Source organism: Syngnathoides biaculeatus, chromosome 5 (assembly GCF_019802595.1).
Source record: "Syngnathoides biaculeatus isolate LvHL_M chromosome 5, ASM1980259v1, whole genome shotgun sequence".
Lineage (NCBI taxonomy): Eukaryota > Metazoa > Chordata > Actinopteri > Syngnathiformes > Syngnathidae > Syngnathoides > Syngnathoides biaculeatus.
This window is the reverse complement of record NC_084644.1, coordinates 1,954,760-1,975,294: the sequence shown is the minus strand read 5'-3', so window position 1 is coordinate 1,975,294 and position 20,535 is coordinate 1,954,760. Positions and strand designations below refer to the sequence as shown.

The 20,535-nt window shown below is 44.1% G+C and overlaps 1 protein-coding gene across 3 annotated transcripts in view; it reads left to right on the top strand.

Annotated features, from left to right (window-relative positions):
* The window catches only part of LOC133501396 (A disintegrin and metalloproteinase with thrombospondin motifs 16), a 47,492-nt gene that overhangs the window by 12,878 nt on the left and 14,079 nt on the right, over positions 1-20,535 (top strand). For all 3 annotated transcript variants that reach the window (XM_061821138.1, XM_061821137.1, XM_061821136.1), the window contains 12 exons: positions 2,606-2,984; positions 4,334-4,536; positions 5,852-5,935; positions 7,253-7,412; positions 8,754-8,859; positions 8,929-9,066; positions 12,212-12,365; positions 15,743-15,838; positions 17,663-17,811; positions 18,980-19,152; positions 19,290-19,420; positions 19,584-19,707. In XM_061821138.1, the coding sequence (XP_061677122.1) occupies positions 2,606-2,984; positions 4,334-4,536; positions 5,852-5,935; positions 7,253-7,412; positions 8,754-8,859; positions 8,929-9,066; positions 12,212-12,365; positions 15,743-15,838; positions 17,663-17,811; positions 18,980-19,152; positions 19,290-19,420; positions 19,584-19,707 (1,897 nt within the window). The remainder of the gene's footprint in view (positions 1-2,605; positions 2,985-4,333; positions 4,537-5,851; positions 5,936-7,252; positions 7,413-8,753; positions 8,860-8,928; positions 9,067-12,211; positions 12,366-15,742; positions 15,839-17,662; positions 17,812-18,979; positions 19,153-19,289; positions 19,421-19,583; positions 19,708-20,535) is intronic.

The window sequence follows — 20,535 nt, the reverse complement described above, 5'->3', positions numbered from 1 at the left end:
CTGACTCCACGGAGCCCGGCTGTTTGCGCCCTCCCAAGTAGTGTTTCAGGCATTTTACGACTGCTATTTGCACCTCGTAGAGTACAGAGTGTAATCTGATGACTTTGCTATTCAGGCGACTCAATGGAGTGACCTCATTTCTTAACATAGGCATGTGGTAGTAGTGAATCCATCTGCTTTTGTGTAAGATCATTCTTAAACCTAAACGTCTGATCAAAAGAGGTGGTAAAAGTGTTGACTATCTGAAAATATTTCTCTGTGCCGCCTATGAAGGAAGGTCAAAGTTTTATTCTATCTGCATCAAGACGAGTACATTATATTTTCTCTTTTTTTTCTGATTATGAGGACACAAATTTAACCACCAACCCCAAAAAAGCAGCTCCTGCAATTACTTTTCAAATTAGATTATTCTCTTCGTTGTACGTTAGCTGCTCCTCTGAAGGGTTTTCTAAAGTGGGATATGAATTTTACAAACAGAATATTTTCTTCACTTTGCAACTTTTATCAAGTACAGCATGCATAGCAACAAAGCTCCAGACTGGATTTAATGGGTCAAAATGACAGCTTTCATCATAATTATTTAATTGTTGTTACTGACTGATCAAATGTCAAAGGGCATTATTTATAGTTTTCAATAAAAATATCTCATTGGTTTAGATTTGATGTATTTTTTGTCTGCTCATGGTACCGAAAGTGCGGGCTTCACTTGCAATGTGCATTGAAGATGTTCCTTTTCTTGTTCTGTATCTTGCAATTTGTTTCATGCTAGCGGAAGGGGCAACGTTCCATGTGAGACTGGTGACATATCGCGTGTGCACTTATACTGTATTGACGACGATAGCGTGTATTGACCATGATGTTCGCAGATGATATTGTGATATGGAGTGAAAGCACGGAGCAGGTGGAGGAACAATTGGAAAGATGGAGGCATGCACTGGATGGAGAGGAGAGGAATGAAGATTAGCCGAAGTAAAACAGAATATATGTGCGTGAATGAGAAAAGTGGACGGGGAAGAGTGAGGCTACAGGGAGAAGAGATAGCGAGGGTGGACGACTTCAAATACTTGGGGTCAACAATACAGAGCAATGGAGAGTGTGGTCAGGAAGTGAAGAAACGGGTCCAAGCAGGTTGGAACAGCTGGCACTGAAGAAAACAACAGGAAGCTGAACTGGAGGTGGCAGAAATGAAGATGTTGAGGTTCTCGCTCGGAGTCACCAGGTTGGAAAGGATTAGAAACGAGCTCATTCGAGGGACAGCCAAAGTGGGACGTTTTGGAGACGAGGTTTGAGAGAGCAGACTCGGATGGTTTGGACATGTCCAGAGGCGAGAGAGTGAGTATATTGGTAGGAGGATGCTGAGGATGGAGCTCCCAGGAAAAAAAGAGCGAGAGACAGGAAGACCAAAGAGAAGGTTTATGGATGTGGTGAGGGAGGACATGAGGGCAGTTGGGGTGTTGAGAGAGGAAGATGCTGGAGATGGCCTCAGATGGAAAAAGATGACACGCTGTGGCGACCCCTAATGGGACAAGCCGAAAGGAAAAGAAGAAGCATGTATTGTAAGCTGTCAGGAGTCGCAGCCTACACAACTGTGCTTGCCTGCAATAACCAAACATTATTTTTATACTGTCAAAGCCAGACGGCGAGGGTCAGTAAACGAGAGGAGTCGGTGTCCAAATATACAGTAGATTTGCGCTGGCATAACTGACTGATGACATCTTCAATCATATGTTGTGTGTAAGTTTCTGCTGACCAGCAATGCATGCATACTGTGTAGACTGTACATAAAGACTTTGGGTCCTCGCTGCTACCACGGAATGATGTTGCTAGTTTTAAAAGAAATTCACCCAGCCGGGGGTTGCATAGGTAAAGGGCTGTCGAAGCCAAATATCGATACTTTCGTATCCTCGTCTTTCTACCACTTGCAACTCATCTCAGTGCACCGCAAAACCAAACATGACATACAACTGAAAGGATACTTAAGGACTTTGCCGCAGGAACATTTTGACTCAAAAGTGTGCATCATTCAGAGGTTATTTGAAGCAGTCGAGTCCCTGAACTCGAGAGACATTGTCGTGATATGAACCATCCATCCTCACGTAATTGTGTTTTTCTTTGACAGCCTTTATAGAGATTTTGAGGTATGGGGTCAAACCCCAAGCGGCCAAACAGATGTCGCGCACGACCAAACACGGCCGCTATTTGAGGTGTGCCCAGTTGGATTTTTGCCCACGGAAACGGATGGAAAGCGTTGAAGGAACAAAAAAGCAATGATTCTGCTTTTACAAGACTACTAATGTGTACTTTGGATTAACACTTTCAGAGAAATCATTTTTGTGTGTGTGTGACAATATTCAGTTCATTATGGTCACAGAAAGAGTTGATGTTGAGCTTTACTGTCCCTAACATGACTGACTGATGGATTTAACCAAAATATTTAAGACATCTCTCGATATTGCGGAGTACAGCTCGACACCAACAATATGCCATAATATTGTGGCTGATGAATTTATGACGCAGTTTTAAAAGAGATAAACATGACCTCCGTTTGTTTCAGCGGTGAGCGCCGAACCTTTTAGGCTAACCGGCCTTTGCATCTCGTCTCCAGTCAGGTTTGATCCGGACTCCCGACGCAGACTACTTCTTGAGGCCAGTGCCCCGCCACTTTGCGCAGAGCGAGAACTTCACAGCACCTTCCCATCACCAGCCCCACATCCTCTACAAGAGCGACAGGGAGGGAGGTCAAGATCGCCGGGTGCTTCGCGAGAGGTCGCCCGATTCAGCTCCTCACAAATCGGACTGGAGCTCCGCCGCGAAAAGGCAGACTGATGAAGAGGAGCAGGGAGGGCGGCAAAGCGGCCGTCCTCGCCACACGCGCGACGGGCGGCGGCGGCGGCGGCATCGCAGAACAGGAAATGACCGCAACGGCGACGACTACGCACACGATGACAAGCGGAGGCAGCACTTCTGCGGAAGATGGAAGAAATGTATGTAAGGGAAATTTCTCTTTCTAATGCGAGAAAAAAAAATGAGTTCTGTTCCATATATCACTAACATGCGCCAGAAACACAAAATGGCCCGCATTAGAGTTGAGGGAACAATGAGTTTGTCTTCGATTTCCATCTATTTTCTATGCCACTAAATAGTACCAGAGACACCGCTTTGTACCAAGTACAAGTACATGACTGTATGTCAATTGAGGTTTTTGGTTGTCCAAACATAGACCATATCTATCCATCCGTTTTCTGTGACCCTTATCCTCACGAGGGTCACGGGAGTGCTGGAGCCAGTCCTAGCTGTCATCGGGCAGGAGGCGGCCCACACGCTGAACTGGTTGACGGCCAATCACAGGGCACGTGGACAAGAGTCGCACTCAGAATCACACCGACGGGGCAATTTAGTCTCTTCAATGAATCTTGCATGTTTTCGGGATGTGGGAGGAAACCAAACTGGCCGGAAAAAAACTCACGTAGGCACGGGAGAACATGCAAACTCCACGCAGGTGGGGCTGGGATTTGAACCCCGGTCCTCAGAACTGCGAGGCTAACGCTTTCCAGCTGCTCCACCCTTCCAGTGCAGGACATTTAGTTGAATATTCACTTCACAGCACGACCAAAGTTTAGTCGCCGCAAATGACTTCAAGATCATTTTAACCCGAGCGGTGTCGTAGAGGCCTGAACCGGTACCACCAGCTTTGGCCTGCAGCTGCGGGTCCCCAGTGGAAGCGCGACGCTTGTTTTTGGTTGTCTCAGATAACGTCTGTGAACACCCGGGCCGGGTTCGAGCCACGTTGCCGGATCACCTGCCGACTGGCTACATAAGCAAACCTTCTGGCCACAACGCTGATGCTGAGCATTACAATAACTACAATCAAGAAAAAGGATTTCAGGACATCATGTTTAAAAAAAAAAAAAAAAAAAAAAAAACTTTAACGTTAATTCAACAGGTGATCCAATTGTTCTCATTGTCAGGGGTAAGGAACAAAATGATTGAAGGGCATTTAGACATCACTTCGGGCTCTATTTCCAAAGACGGCGATGTAAAAACTGGAGCGTCATGATTTTGGTGCGAGTGTTTGCCAATTTGCACCAATTGGAGATGAGATTTTGGGATCAGAGAGTCCGTCTTGGACCCAAACTGACATTTGGTGCGGGTGATGAAATGCAATTTTGGTGAAAATGATCAGTGGCACGCGAAGACAGACACGAGAGCTCGTCAGATGACAATGAGCATCCAAACCAATTCACTGGTCGCATTTCACTGATCATTTTCACTTGCTTTCATTCGCTAAGCGTTATGAGAATCGTTTCGGTCAATATTTTAATTCTTTTCCCAGACATGCCGAAACCTCCGGCGGAGCATCTCTCCCTGCTTCCAGATGAGTACGCGTTCGTTCCCAGGAAGAGGAGAGCAGCCGTGGTCAGGAAGCAAAATAATCAGAAGCTGAACGTTGAGACGCTGGTGGTGGTGGACGGGAAGATGATGGACAACCACGGCCGCGACAACATCACCACTTATGTTCTGACTGTGCTCAATATGGTGAGAAAAGACTTTGTTTGTTGGACCGTCGATTCAATCCTGAACTTGTTCTCCGAATTGCTATCGTAGCCCCCTGAAAAGAAGTACAACAGTCACTTCTCAGTGCTCTTCTGGTTGCGACTTTTAAGACTTTCGAGATTTCATGTCCGCAAATTTTATGCATCCCTGCATTCACATATCATTTCCTTGTGAATTGGACTTTTTTTTTTTCTTCCAAATGAGATCCGAAAAAAGTCCCACGCTCGCTTGTGTTTGTTTTACGCTTCGGTCCAAGGTGACATTTGCAAAGCCTTACCCCCGCTTGAATTGTGGGTTAAGTGAGTGCCATTCTCCCTTATCGGAGCGAACCCATCTGAAAACACGACACCGATCTTGAGGTGAGTTCGCGGCCGCGCAGCTCGTCACTCTCAGCTGATCCCAAAGAACATTCCGTCACGCTCGTTTCGCTTCTTAACGACTGACTGACAAATCTAAAGATAAGCCATCTATTTTGAAAACACGGCTCCCACGTCCAGATCGGGTCAGGTCAATCCCCGTCACCTAAATGCGGTACAGACTTTCGTATTTAAAAAAAAAACAAAAAAAAAAAAAACGAGAAAAAAGCTCACCCTGACCACGTTAGCTCCGAAGGGGATCCAAAGATTGAAACATTTTCTGAAAATGAATGTATGTAGCGTGACCTTTTTGTTCGACAGATATAATATACTGTCCTTATTATGACGTGTATTTTTCTCAGTAGGAAAGCACAATGATTACATCTAAAGATAGCTTTCTTAATCATCTTTAAACTGTGAGAAAATCAACCCTTTATTAGTCTCATAACACGTTTGACGTTTACGCGAAAGTGTAAAGAAAAAGTGATGCTCTGCAGCTATTTTGGAATTCGCCAATCTGTCTTGTGTTTCGGGAGATCTCAACTTAACGTAAGTGGTTCTGATTGTCTCTTTGACCTCAGAGTTTTCGCTTCGATTCGGTAACAAAACACAGCCCCCGAGGCAAGACGTGCGTCAGTTCAGCGGGGAAAAAAAAAAAAACCATCAGCAACATAAGGAAGGAATGTGAATTTGAAGATTAGATAAACACAGAGTGACAAGTACCTGTGGTATTTACTCAACCTGATTAAGTGACCCAAGATCAAGAGACCATTAAAGCTATAACATGACAGTCATAACATTAGGAACACCTGCACAAACTCATTTGACGTGTATTTTTTTTTTTTTTTTTTTGCCTTGTGATTTAATAACCGTCTGCACTTGTTCAGTCATGTGGGCCAGTCGCCGCCTCCAATATTTTGTGTCTTTGTGCCTGGCGGTAGGTGTCGAGTCTCTTCAAAGACGGCACCATAGGAGGCAGCATCAATATCGTCATAGTGGGACTTGTGCTTCTTGACGAAGAGCAGGTGAGAACTTGTGGAGGGATTTTTTAAATTTTTTTTTTAAATTACCTTCAGTTGACATGACACGCGGCTTTTTGACTTATGTGGAGGAAAAACGTTACTGACAACAGTATATGTCGCGTAAAACAGTGTAACAACGTTTGGAGTTGTTCTCACCTTCTCCACTGCACATTAGAACAATTTTAAATTCACATTTATGAGTTTTGTTTTGTTTTTAAGGAACAAAGGCGGTTTCAGTTTGCAATCATCTTATCATCAGCCTTCTTTTAAAGAGATCGCCACGCGCTGTTAAAAAAATAAATGCACGCCAGGAACAAATTATGCTTACTGTCTACAATAGTAGAGATTCTCAAAGTGTGGTACGCGGGTTCCCCCGAGAGCTACAAAAAAGACTCACTGCCTAGTTACAGTTCCATGAATGTTGTGTTGTATTGAATCTTGAGAATTGCTTTCTTATTCATTTATGAACTTTTTTTGCATGATATATTTTGACTGAATTATTCACTTTTTTTTTTTTTTTGTTTCGTGTATGCAAGCGCCATCTTCAGACTGCAATTTAGTGGCTTACCATAATATGATGTGTTGATTAGCATTCCAAATACGATGCGAGTGTTTTTTAGTGTTGGTTATGGTGGACATGAAACATTTTTGAAGTGGTTTGAGAACGATGGGGACACCTGCAGAGTCTAATGAGATCCAAACAAGAATCTAGAATTTACAAAGAGAAAAGTTTCAGTTGACTTTTTTTTTTTTTTTTTGCATTAGTGTGGATGTACTTTATCGTGTTATAGCCCTGAGATCGACTAACTCTGGTCAAATTGTGGAGCGCAGAGTCCAAAGCAAACATGGCGAAGCAGGATTTAGCTATCATACTGCACACAAATGGAATAAGTTGCCAACAGAGGTGAGGTCAGCCCCAAGTGGGAATGTTTTGAAATCCAGGTTGAAAAGTTTTCTTTTTCTCATGCTTTTTAGAATATATCCACTCTTTGTTCCTATTACTTGCATTGTATGTGGTTTTAATTGTCTTTTTAAAGATATTTTGTCATTTTTATTGTTTTTAATGCCATTTTAAAGGTTTTATCTCTTTGTTTTCAAATGCCTTTAATCGTGTAAAGCACATTGAGTTAGCTCGTGTATGAAATGTGCTATACAAATAAATTTGCTTTGCTTTGCTTTGCTTATAGAACTACATTACATCATGCTAAAAGATGTTTAAATACAGTGATTTAGTTATTTACTCAACACATTTCAATCTAATTTTTTTTTTAAAATTCATTCAAATTGTTCATATTCAAAATCTTTCTTTTTGCGTCTCAGGATGGTTTGGTGATCAGTCACCACGCAGACCACACACTGAACAGTTTCTGCCAGTGGCAGTCCACTCTCGGGGGTCGAGAGGGTCAGCGCCACGATCACGCCATCCTACTCACGGGACTTGACATCTGCTCATGGAAGAATGAGCCATGTGACACTCTGGGTACGTCTTTTCCGCGCTCATTGGAGTCCTTAAACGTATCCATTTAACTCTGAGTTACTAATAAAGCAGCCGTACGTTTTTACTTCACTATGAATGTAAAGTGGAGAGGAAAAAAGATGAGTCACGTATCATAAAGTGAAACCAGAAATGTGTCAGGGGATCGTCTTTATATGTCAAAACAATTTGATCCATCCATCCATCCATCCATCCATTTTCTTTGCTGACTATCCTCACAAGGGTCGCGGGAAGTGCTGGAGCCTATCCCAGCTGTCAACAAGCAGGAGTCGGGGTACACCTCGAATTGGTTTCCAGCCAATCGCAGGGCACATAGAGGCAAACAGCCCCACTCACAATCACACCGAGGGACAATTTGGAGTGTCCAATTAATGTTGCATGTTTTTGGGATGTGGGGGGAAACCGGAGTGCCCACCGGGAGAAAAGCCACACAGGCACGGGGACAACATGCAAACCCCACACAAGCGGGGCTGGAATCGAACCCGGGTCCTCAGAACTGTGAGGCCAACGCTTTACCAGCTGATCCAGCGTTCCGCCAACAATGTGATCCGTCCTCATCAATTATTTCACGCTTTTCTGTCATCCATTATTGTTTTCAGGCTGGGAAGATGCCACTGTCCTCTGTCACGCAGCGTCATACACAAAAGCACATGCGGAAAATATTTTTACGGTTTCTAATTCAGTCTAATTCATGTTAAAAAAAAAAAAAAAAAACTCTAATCAGGACATCCATTCCTCATAAACATAATTCGTGACAGACGTTTACATCAATAGCACAATACTCATCCGACCAAACCAATGATTTGCAACCATTAATCTGATTGTTGTTTTTGCTCAGCCCACACAACAGCGACTCTTGAGCGGGTGCTGTCGAACACAAATACCAAAACAACAACAACAACAGCTTCTTTGCGGTAATGACAACCCAAACACGATGTGGTCCTTTCGGATTGTGAGGAAAAAAAAAACGCTTAGTGCCGCCGAAACATTGCAGCGATTACACGCACGCGGATACACGTGGACAAAAACGTTTGAACTTTAATTCTCGGGGTACACTTTAGCCTCACTTTGAAGTCAAAACTCAAATCTTTGTGTGTGTGTGTGTACATGACATATGATGAAAATATTTACTGGAATTGCAGCATATTCTATTCCTGATGGTACACGCTACCATCTACTGTACATCTACACAATCACAATAACTGAATGAGTATTGCATGAAACAAGATGGTAAACAAAAATTGCAGTTCTCACAATCAAGCGAATGCACAGTATTTTTGTTACTGTACAAGTCAAACTGTGTCAATGACACGTTTATTTTTTCAGGTTTTGCCCCCATAAGTGGGATGTGCAGCAAGTACCGGAGCTGCACCATCAATGAGGACACGGGTCTCGGCTTGGCCTTCACCATTGCCCATGAATCGGGACACAAGTAAGGATTTCCGACTCCAACGCTTTTCTTCTACCGTGCGGACGCTTTTTTTTGGTTTTGACTGCGCAGTTTTGGGATGGTCCATGACGGCGAAGGAAACATTTGCAAGAAGTCGGAGGGCAACATCATGTCGCCCACATTAGCGGGTCACAACGGTGTCTTCTCGTGGTCCGCGTGCAGCCGGCAGTACCTCAGCCGCTTTCTCAGGTAAGAAAACGCATCTTCTTTGCTGTCTCTGCTAAAGATTATTATTGTGTTAAATGACACTGGCATTATGAATGTAAGACATAACATACACCATATAGTTGACATAGAATAGTGCATGCAAAGTCATACCGCGCCACATTCTATTATATTCATTTATTTAACCCTAATCTATCCATGCAACGCTGACTTTGTTGGAGAAAGCAGCAAAAAATTGGGAAAAAAAAAAAAAAAAAACCAAATACAAATAAAATACCACTTGATATATCATTGGGGAGTGTTCCAGTCCTTTGTGGCCGAAAACAAAAGTATTGAAGACCTTGAGAATGCAGAGGTTAAAAAGGAAAAAAAAAATGTAATGAACGGAGAGGGCTGGTTGTGGTATGCATGGTGAGCAAGATAGTGAAGATCAGGCGGGGGTCTTACCATCGACTGTTTTCTAGATAAACATGAACCGGTGAAGCGGGGAGTGGAGATTACACTGCTGGGTGTTTTAACGGAGCACGTGTGACAAAGTAGATGGCGGCGTGATATAATATATGCTGTCACGCTTGTCGGGGGTGGGGGTGGTTTGGCGGCTGATCCATGCAATAAATCTGCCTAAAATCAATCAAAGATGGGAGGACAGACGTTTTAAAGAGAAACAATTTAGAAGAATGTCTTGGTGAGGATTTATTTCGGTGAGGAGAGCCTAATCTGCCTTTTTTTTTTTTTTTTTTTTTTTTTTACTTTCGAGGGAAGAGTGTTGATGTGCGTTTCAAACGTAAGTGAACTCTCAAGCCCGAGTCTGAAATATTTGTAGCAGGTCACAAATTGAACAGCAGAATCGTTGACGAGATACAGTTGAAGTTCTGTTGTAGATCATACATTTGAGGTTTGTTGACCGGAGAGAAGTTTTTGAATCTTGTAAAATGTGTTTGACGGTCAGTGTGGAGCAAGGAGTTCGACGTACAAATGATGAATATCAATATGATGAATATCGCCCATGAGCAACAAGCGCTCATGACGAGGAATGAGTAAACTGCAATGTTTACTTGTGATTATTTGTTAAGGATGTGAAAATAATTCTATATAGATACATCTGCTAAAGCGATGATTAAAAAAAAAAAAAAAAAACACTTTTGGCAATATGCATGTGAGTCTTGCAAATTTAGCTAAATTCATTGTTAGCATCAACGTCAACGTCCATCCAGGGTGTTGCCGCATGTTTGTGCAGTCACTTTTTTACACATGCAGCCTGCTCAGCCAAGCAAGCGAGTATGCGTCATGCGCGTGCGTTCTCGTGCCTCCATCTGTCTGTCTGTCCGGCCGGCTGTGTGAATTTGAGAAAGAGCGAGCGAGAGAGAGAGAGAGAGAGAGAGAGAGAGAGAGAATGAATGTGCTTGAAACCAGATCGCTGCAGAGCCGGCGTTCCTACTAAATTTACCGGTGTTAGCAGAAGCGGCGGATCTTCTTACCCACAGTCGGGGTGTTTTTCCTCGCTCGGTTATAAGAGCAGACTCGATGTCACCCTCGTGAGCGCCGTCAGCCTTATTTAAGGCGCACGGCCGTCACCAACGCAGGCCACGCGGATCGGCCCATCGCCGACCGATCCGGCCTGCTGTCATCCTCTGAAATGAATTTCTGTTTATTATACTGTAGATAAAGAGTCCTGACGTCAGCCTGACATCATGAAAACAGAATCAGAATCAGATTTAATGGCCAAGTGTGCAAAAACACACAAGGAATTCTTCTCCGGCAGTCGGTGATGCCCTGGTACAAGAACAAGAGACATTTCTGTTTGTAGGAATTGCTCCTTATAAGACGCGCAAGATGTAAAAACTATATAGATATAGTGTGTTAAAAATGTCATTTTTTTTTTCATCATTACCAGTAAACTCATTATTCTGCTCATCTTAAAATCGATAGATGTACAGTTACATTCACGTCATCTTCAGTATTTGGTGAACAGAGCCTCTAAAAATGTCAGTTCGTGCAACTCTTCTTATTCTTCTCACCTGCGTGCTGATACTTTGTTCTGCATTAAATTGGCAGACATAATTGTTCTTAAAGGACACTTAAAAATGTTTCTGTTGCCACGACGAGAACTTTTTAGCCAATTAAAAGCCCAGTCATTCAGAAACGTTATATTATCATCACTCGGCTCATGTGATGACACGATACGCTCACTGGACATTTGATTAGGAAAACCGCCACAATCTCATGATATGAAATACAGGACCATAAAAATATTGCCTTTTACTCTTATGATAGTGATAATGACGCAGCAGCTCATTTATTAATGTGCTTGCCGTAATCAATAACTGCACACTATCCTGTTGAGAAATTGTTCTCAAACTCTCGAGTTATTAAAGGTGTCATTATTGTGTATATTTTATACTAATATTGTAGAAATACTTTAAGCTGTTGAATATGCAATAATTGCCCTTGAATGCAGAACAAGGATGAATGTTTGCGCTCATCTCACCCGTTTGGCTGCTGCACTTTGTTTTTCACAAACTTTATTACGAAATGAAGCAAAAACAAGCTAAAAACACACATTTGTGCGCATACAACCGTCCAACACGGGCAAACATTAAAAATACACACTCTCATATCGCGTGCTCAAGTGATGCGGCCGCTGCAATCATTCTTTCCAAAATATTTGGTCTTTTCGTGCACTTTCAACCTTACGTTCAAACTGAAATCCCCAGACGGCGATGTTTAAGTTTTCCATATGAGAATCAATGATATCACTTCATGCTGGAAATCCCCAACATTTTCTGGATACAGGTGACACGGCTTTTTCGCTCAAAATTGAGTGCGAATACATTAAAACAGAGGTTGAGTTTGGCAGAATGACCCGTTCCCATGACAACACAGTTGCTGCATTCGCTAAAGTGGGGAACAAGGGTAATATAAATCTTTTCAAGTGTGTTTTTGTGGCACAAATTTGTACTTGTGGAGCAGGAAGCATAGTTTCGGGAAGTACTCCACATCTTCATTCTTCTTGCCAAAATTGGTAAAAATATGCAATACATTAGTAACATTCGCAAAAGCTGCTTCCTTGCCTACGAACTTTACAATCAAAATCAGTCTTCTGTCCTCCACGTAAAATCCCAACTTGAAAGACGCTGATCCGTTGGGCCGTCCTCTCCGTTTTCCCCAGCTCGTCCCAGGCGCTGTGCCTCTCGGATGAACCCAGCGGAGTGAAGGAGTATCGCTATCCCGAGAAGCTGCCGGGCGAGCTGTATGACGCCGACACGCAGTGCAAATGGCAGTTTGGTGAGAAGGCCAAGCTCTGCACTCTTGATTTGAAGAAGGTACTTGTTGTTTTTCGTCATTTTTTCCAACCTATATGTAATCCTTGACGTAGCAGTTAGAACATCTTACCCGCGGTCGAGATGTTCTGGGTTTGAATCTCGGGTCGGGCCTTCCCATGTGGACTTTGCATGTTCTCTAATTTTACCTGTGTGGGTTATTCCCGGATCCCTGGCTGACTCGCAGTTCTTCGCTCTGAATGTAAGCGTGAGGTTTGTTTTTTTTTTTTTGTGTGTATTTATATATATATACTCCGTGACTGGTTTGTGACCAGTCCAAAGTTTATCTCGCCTCTTTCTCAAAGTAAGCTGTAACGGGCTTCAACTCACCCATGCGGCGGAGAATGAAATGAATGGAATGAACGGAAAATGGATGGATGGATGGACGTGTAAAAACTCCTTGTAAAACCTAAGTGGATTCTAAGTTGTCCTTATTTGTGAATGCTAGTAGCCTGGTTTCCATGGGGTCTGGTATTCTGTTTCGAATGCACAGTCAAGTGTTCGTTTGCCCGCTTAGAAAGACGACGGCTTCCAAACAGAGCACACAGAACTGGTCTTCAACAATGAGGTTCTTGTGGTCTTGGGCAAAACAGGCAAACATCGCAAAGTATTAACAAAGAGGCTTTCTTCAGTATCAAGAAGTGTTGCTTCGTGTAGCAATCAATCGCAAGTACTGTGCTAAATAGAAGACTGACTTCCATCTTGATAAATCACGTGATGGTTACATGAATCCGGGCTTACCTGTAGTCTTTTCTGAACACCAGATCAGACGAGATCACGTCAAGTATGTTTATACTTGACCTCACATCCTCACCCTGAATGATTTCAATCAGAATGCAAAAACGAGTTAGCATCCAAACCCGGCTAGTGCGACATTTTGTTTGGCAACTGCATATTGACCCTGCAATTGACGAGTGTCCGTCCTTCAACCGGTGGCAAGAGTGTACTTGTCGGGCCGGGGTAGGCTCCCGCTCACCCCCCCCCCCACCCCCATGGCAATAATGACGACAAGCGGTATAGAAAATGGATGGATAACTCGAGCAAGGCCCTGCTGTACTTAAAGGTACGCAAGTATGATTGAGGGAATGAGGTCAAAGAAAAAAAAAAGAGAACGGTGGAAAAGATGGGTGAAACTGATTGGGAATCTCAGGCTTGCTTGCACTTGTCAGTCACATTTGCACACGTCTCTTTTGCACACTCGCGCGCGCACACTCAAAACAAAACAAACAGAATTTGAACATTTTGGCCACGGGCTACTCAGACTGGAGCAATACCAATGGGAATTTCTTTTAGTTACCCTCCATTGTCTGATTGCAGCTGATCTTGCCGTTTGACATCCATCAGGGTTCACATTCGTTTATGTCCGAGTTGACGAAATCGATTTTGTTGAGCGTGCAGGTGTACCTAATGAGGTGGCCAGGGTGTGAATGCGCCGTTTGGGTGTCGTCGTGGGCGCAACCGCAAGGCACAGCAATAAATCAAACATCCCGGCCTAAAAAGGATGTCAGTAATGAAGGCAAACTTGAAAAAAATTCTTAAAAAGTTATTAAAAACTGTATTGTCTAGGCTTTTTTAATCAACAGGAAATGAGTGAGATTGGCGAGATCTTTGTGTGTATGTTCGTGCGTGTGGCAGGGTTTGGGTCAGAGGAGTTGTATTTTTATTTTAATTTTTTGCAAAAGTAAATGTAACAGTTATGCCTCGGAGATGATTCATTTCCAAACTTTTCTCTACAAGGGGTTCAATCTCAATGTAAGCTACGAAATGAAGTTTAACATGCAGAATTTGCAGAGCATGTTGAAAAGTTTTAGAGCAGGTTTTGCGCCTTCCTTATTACATACGCAAATGTCATCCCTGTGAACATTTAACGGCCTTATTTCAGCATTGAACTATTTGTGTTCTCTCACGGTTTTGCGATTTTTATGGTCAGCAGGGACGAAATCGGTCTTCTCTCCTCACGTCCACCTGGTAGCATTGAGGTGCTGGAGCCCCGAGTCCCTTAACTGCACTCGCAGTCTTGGCCTTTCTCGATGCTTGTCCCTCAATAACCAAACGTGACAAGAATCGGCCTCTCAGCTGCAATTTATTGCCCTGTGGGGAACATGTGTCACCGTAATTGGAAGGCAATTCAAAATTCTGAGAATGTGGAGCTTGAAAAAAATGACTGATGGAAAGCACAATTTAATCAGATATTGCAGAATGTGTATTTGAATTTCCTTCCATTCATCTCCCCGTATGTCTCGCGTTCACTCTTTGCCAATTTTACGTTTTCTCATCTAAAGAAACACAAAAAGAGCTTGTGAAATAGACCTTACGACGGACTCCGGGGTGACTCCTTTGGGGCAAGGCGCTGACTCCAAAGTGGCCGTCAGCATCTGCGCTGCCTTGTCAAAGTCAAGGGCTCCCCTTCAGATAGTAAGAAAGTGGAGTTGCTGAAAAGTAGCAGGCTGTGTTTTTCTGGCAACACGATCTGGGAAAGCACACAGTGCTCCCATCCGAATCTTTCAGACCACTGCTGAGAAACACAGCCGCTAGATCATGTGAATTGAGTTTGGCAGTTGTGCCCTATTTTTCTTGTGACTGCAGATTATTATTTCTCTTCTTCTTTTTTTTTTTCCACTCGCTATCTCCACGCATCGGTTCAAATGAAAATACACAAAAATTAACCCCCCCGAAATCAGTCGTTCTATTTCTGCCAACTCATGTGCCACGTACAGCAGTGTGCGAAAGAATTCGCCCCCCGCCGGATGACTCGGTTGTCAGTCATCAGTCGAGCGCAGACTTCCGCCAATTTTTACCAAAACCAGGATTGCGTTCGTGTTTTTACATCCATTTGCTGGTTGGCAGGCTACTTCCTGGTTCGTGAATGATGATGAGCAGACGGACAGTGCCATTAATGATGACAGGGGGAGGGGGGTGTTGAGGGTTCCGCCGAAGGGCCGGTCACGACCCAGGAGGCACCAAAGAGTCTCACGGCTGGCCTGGGAACATCTCGGAATCTCCCGGAAGAGCAGGACGAAGCGGCGGGAAGTCTGGAGATGCCTTCGTAAACTGCACCGCCCGTGGAAGAAAATGGATGGCTATTGTTCTGCTTATGCCGTATGCTAGAATGACTTTTGTGCAAAAAGGTCAATACAACAACAGTCCTTTTGAGGCCAAAGACCTTTGCACAATACTTTTCTTTGATTGCCCGTCAAGCTGCTGGTTTTCGCATCTTTCTTCAGACAAAGTAGAGGACCTGCAGGAGGTGTTTCCCTCCCACTGCGGATGCCAAATACCGTTATTATGTCGGGGTGCTCGTCGTCACGCCGCTAAGCGTTTGAAGATGAAACTAAAACACAACAGAAATGCCTTTTTTTTTTTTTTGGTTTCTTTTCCAGGATATCTGCAAGGCTCTCTGGTGCCACCGCATTGGGAGGAAGTGTGAGACCAAGTTCATGCCGGCAGCAGAAGGCTCTGCCTGTGGGCCTGAAATGGTGACTTGATATTCATTTTTGTGCGCGTGGGAGAGTTGAATGCTTGTTGGTGATCCCTACAACATGCTAAGAATATGAAGTCACCTACGGCGCATCAGCGCATTGTTGGCAGAGGGTCCCATTTACGTCTGTTTTTAAGCTCATTCTTTTCAGCAATCGCATGCACAAATGTTTGCCGTGTTTCACGTCTATGATCATGTTTTGGAGGGGAAATGCAGTACAATTATGGCCAGTCAAGCCACGATGAGTTAAGACGAAGTGTACAGATCTGCTTCGGTCGTATATGCACGTGGCTCCGTGGCAACATTTGAACAAGTAAACAAAAACAAAACAAAAGACAAGTGGACATTCCACACTGGTATGCGTGGGATTTACTTTTTCAGTTTGGAATTTTGCCTTCGAGGAAGTAGTTGTGTCAAGCATACCGTCCCACTTGAAGGGATTCAGTGTCATAAAAGAAAAAGTGTGAACACAGTCAGACCCTAACAGTGGAATTAGATTATATGCTCAAAATAATTGAGAAATAATGAAATAATTGGAGTTGAACTCCGCCCCGTGGTTCCCGAAGGATTTAAATTATTCATTGCACGTCCCTCAAAGTGTGCATAATTTTGTGGGAAGGTTGAAGTTCGGCTGGATGATTTTGGTGTGGAGGAACTCGAGAGCCACGCCACCACAACCATTTCGGCAAAACATTCTCACTGAGCGCTGCACATGACGTGCAAATAATAAACATAATAATAATAAACTCAAATCTTTCACTGACACTGCACTTTTGCGGACTGCTACCCGGATCGAAGATTTCAGTTCGAAGCAAAGTGGAACATTTGAATCTGCTTTATTATATGCACAATGTCCAAACAATATGTTTTTTTCTGATATCGTTGGGGGAGCAGCTGTTTTGTCGCCGGTGTATCAAACATCTGTGAGTGGGAACGGGAACAGCTGCACTTGTGCCCTTGTGCCCGAGCTACGGCAACACGCATCATCCCAAAAGGCAGTTTCCTGCAACGTCTGATGTCATCTCGACACAGTTCATGATGGAAACCGCCTGTGACGCCGGTCTGAATTTCAAAATGTGCTCTCACATTATATTCGGGGATTTGGAGCAAGGTCGCACTCCTTTGAAAATATGAATTGGCTCCGGAGTTGTTATATTTTGTAACGTATGAAATTCTGCACACTTCCATCAGTCACAGACAAAGTTTTCCCTTGACATCTAATCTGCAATCTGTGCCTTGACTGGGTGATTGGATTCCACGTGACAACGCAAAGTGCTGCCGATTGTGAACCTCCGTCAGGCCTGAGCTGATGTCTACTTGATCATTTTAAGCGCGAGACCAAATGCATCTGTGACAAGCGTTGAAATAAAACAGGGCTCTTTCCTTTCAATTTTGGAGACAGAAAAGACCCCCCCCCCCAAAAAAAAAAAAAAAAAATAAAGTAGCACTCCATCTTGTATGTTTATTCTAGAAGCAAAGTGTAGCGTTTGCTTTGATTTATTCATGCATGCTGTCCAGCACGGTTTCTACTTTCACCCCTTTGAATTGATATCTACTGAATCAAACACTAATGGGAAATTATATTCCAAGACCAGTTCCCGTACTTGGGTTATAAGTTCTTTCAACTGCTGGTTGCGGTAGTCAGTAAGTCGCACGAGATTTTCCTCTAATTACAAACTGTGCATCGGAACTTTTCGTTTTGACCGCCTTTCAGATTTCGTGGACTTCCAGGACATTGAAGTATTTTTTTTTTTTTTTTAAAAGGTGTGTATGTTTCTGACGGTGTGACCCCCGGTCATAACGCACAAATCATCTTCTCCAGTGGTGTCGAAGGGGTCACTGCGTGAAACACGGCGACGAGGGACCCGGGCCGCTGCACGGCCAGTGGTCGGAGTGGTCGGCTTGGTCTGCCTGTTCGCGAACCTGCCAGAGTGGAGTCGCCCATCGGGACAGGCAGTGCGATAACCCCAGGTAGTAGCGACGCGAGACGCAACGCGGTTTGGCGGTCCTGGACGGCAGTGGGCAGGAGTCTCACAAAAAGAATCACCTAAAACTTGTTGCAGGTCCAATGAGATTGCGTTTAAATGGAAACCACTGTGACGTATCGAGTGAGGTAGCTTAGCTAACCTTGGTGCAGTGTTTGCCAACATTTACTGGACCAAGGCTTTCATTTTCGATGAGAAAAATCCCACAGACAAAAACGTCCCGTTTAGCCTGAATGTTAAATTGTCGTCGAAATTCACTCATTAATGTACTTGATGTGAAATCCGAGCATGTCAAATTGAAGACAAAGCAATCGTTCTGCCTTTCCCCGTATGTGGTAGACATACGATGAGGAACCAATGTATATTTACATTGAATAAATGAACATTTTGGGGCGATTGAAGTGAAAATCGATTGTTGTTGCACCGCCCTGATGATCTGGGAGTTATAGGTTTGGAATTGGTATTGACAGTAAAACAAATTGGAATGCTTCGAGAAAGTTTACCTTCAAGATGTTGGACGGGAGAAGCCGTGTCCGCTTAGAAAACTTCGAATCATCAACCCAGTGATTGCTTTGACTGCGGATTTTAATATAAGAATGTGTGCGGTGCTGCAAGCTTTCCACTTTTCTGGCTTTTTAAGCACAGTTGAAGGTTGCAGTATGCCTGCGTGCTGTTTGCTACCGTGTGGGTCACATGACACCTCGCACGCTCTTATCTGTTCGCTCACTCCCTCGCTCGTGAATCACTTGGGAAGATTTGCTTAGCGGAGCCTCCTCTTTATCGGGTCTCGCCAAGATTCTGACAAATGACGGCTTTGAGTGTAGACAGAGGCGTGGGGAGGAGGGGACGGGAAGGTTGAAGAGAAGACGGAGATCGGCACAGATAGAGAGGCTTAGCGGGTGAAAAGATGATGAGGGAAGAATGTTTCAAGGAGATGAAAGCAAGAAACATAAGAAGGGAGTTTGAAAGTAAAGCCGAGATAAGTGACAGTGATCTGACTGCGTATACCGTACGATGTAACGGAAGGATTACGCATGCACCTGGAGGGGATACACAGAGTACTCAAACACCGACTTAGACGTTCAAACTCGCAATCAGATGCTCCTCAAGTATTGCAGCGCTGTTCTTGACGTGAGATCGGCTTCCCGTTGCAGGCCGTCTCACGGGGGAAAGTTCTGCGAAGGCTCGCCTCGGTCGTACGAGCTGTGCAACACGCAGGATTGCCCCCAAAACGCCGTCGATTACCGAGCGCAGCAATGCGCCCACTTCAACAGCAAGCAGTTCCGAGGGTGGCGCTACACCTGGAGGCCGTACACCAAAGTGGACGGTAAGACCCAGGCCCAACCACTTGGGACGAAAGTCTTGGGACACACCTCGACATCGAGTCATTCGTCAGCTTTTTTTTTTTTTTCTCAACCTTCACCTGCGGAAAAGCAAAAAGTCAAATTTCTGTCTTCCCACCAGATCAGGACGCATGCAAGCTTTACTGCTTCGCTGAAGGTTATGACTTCTTCTTTGCCCTGGCCAGCAAAGTCAAGGATGGAACCCGTTGCTCACAGGACGGTCCTAATGTCTGCATTGATGGCCTGTGCGAGGTAAACCTTCAGCAGGGAGTGTTTGAATTGTAACTGTCGAGTGTCGCCGCGTTTTGAATTCCAGCAAGGAAGCGAAGGCAGTTGTCCGATTTGACGCATTCAGCGAAACGCGTTGACGAGGTAAATAGAGGACCTGATGAGCGATGACGCTTTTGCTCCGCAGAGAGTGGGCTGCGACCGTGTGTTGGGGTCTTCAGCTGGGCTTGACGCTTGCGGAGTGTGTCAAGGCGACAACTCCACCTGTAAGACCTTCAAAGGACAGTACACACAGCAGCATCCCACTAACCGTAGGTCATTTGTGGATCTGCCTGATTATTGTTATGTGAAGATGTAAACTCTTATTCAAGCGTAATCGATGTTTTATCGTTTTGGTAGCTCATACACAAAAGCAATTTGCATGATGTAGTTTTGGTGCAATTTGATGCTTTTTAGTCCGGAAGGATTTCATCTTACCTTCTTCTTGTTTGACTCATATCTAAGTGATCAGGATTTATATCCTGCGGTAGATGACATCCATCCATTTTCTTAGCCTCTTATCCTCACAAGGGTTCACAGGAGTGATGGAGCCAATCCCAGCCGTCGTCGGACAGGAGGCAGGGTACATCCTGACCTGGTTGCCAGCCAATCGCAGGGCACATGGAGACAGACAACAGTCACACACAAAATCGCACCTTGGGGCAATTTAGAGTGTCAAATCAATCCATGTTTTGGGGATGTGGGAGGAAACCGGAATACTCGGAGAAAACCCAGGCAGGCCCGGGGGAGAACATGTAAACTTCACACAGGCGGGGCCGGGATTGAACCCAGGTCCTCGGAACTGTAAGGCCACCGCTTTATAGCTGACCCACCGTGCTGCCTTGATGACATTCAGTCGGAGCATATTTGTAAAACTATAATGCAACGTGAAAAATTTTGATTTTCAAAAATCTTCCTTTATTAATCTTCCACGATTGTTTCATTGTGTAAATTGAAAACCAAATCTGAAAAAAAATCTTTTTTATGTTGATTTAAAAAGGCTTCAATGAATGTTCTCACGCGTTTTAAGATAATACAGTGTGTGTATAATTTGAAAACATAAGATCCATAATTTGAAGTGGGACTTGCAGTGCAAATGA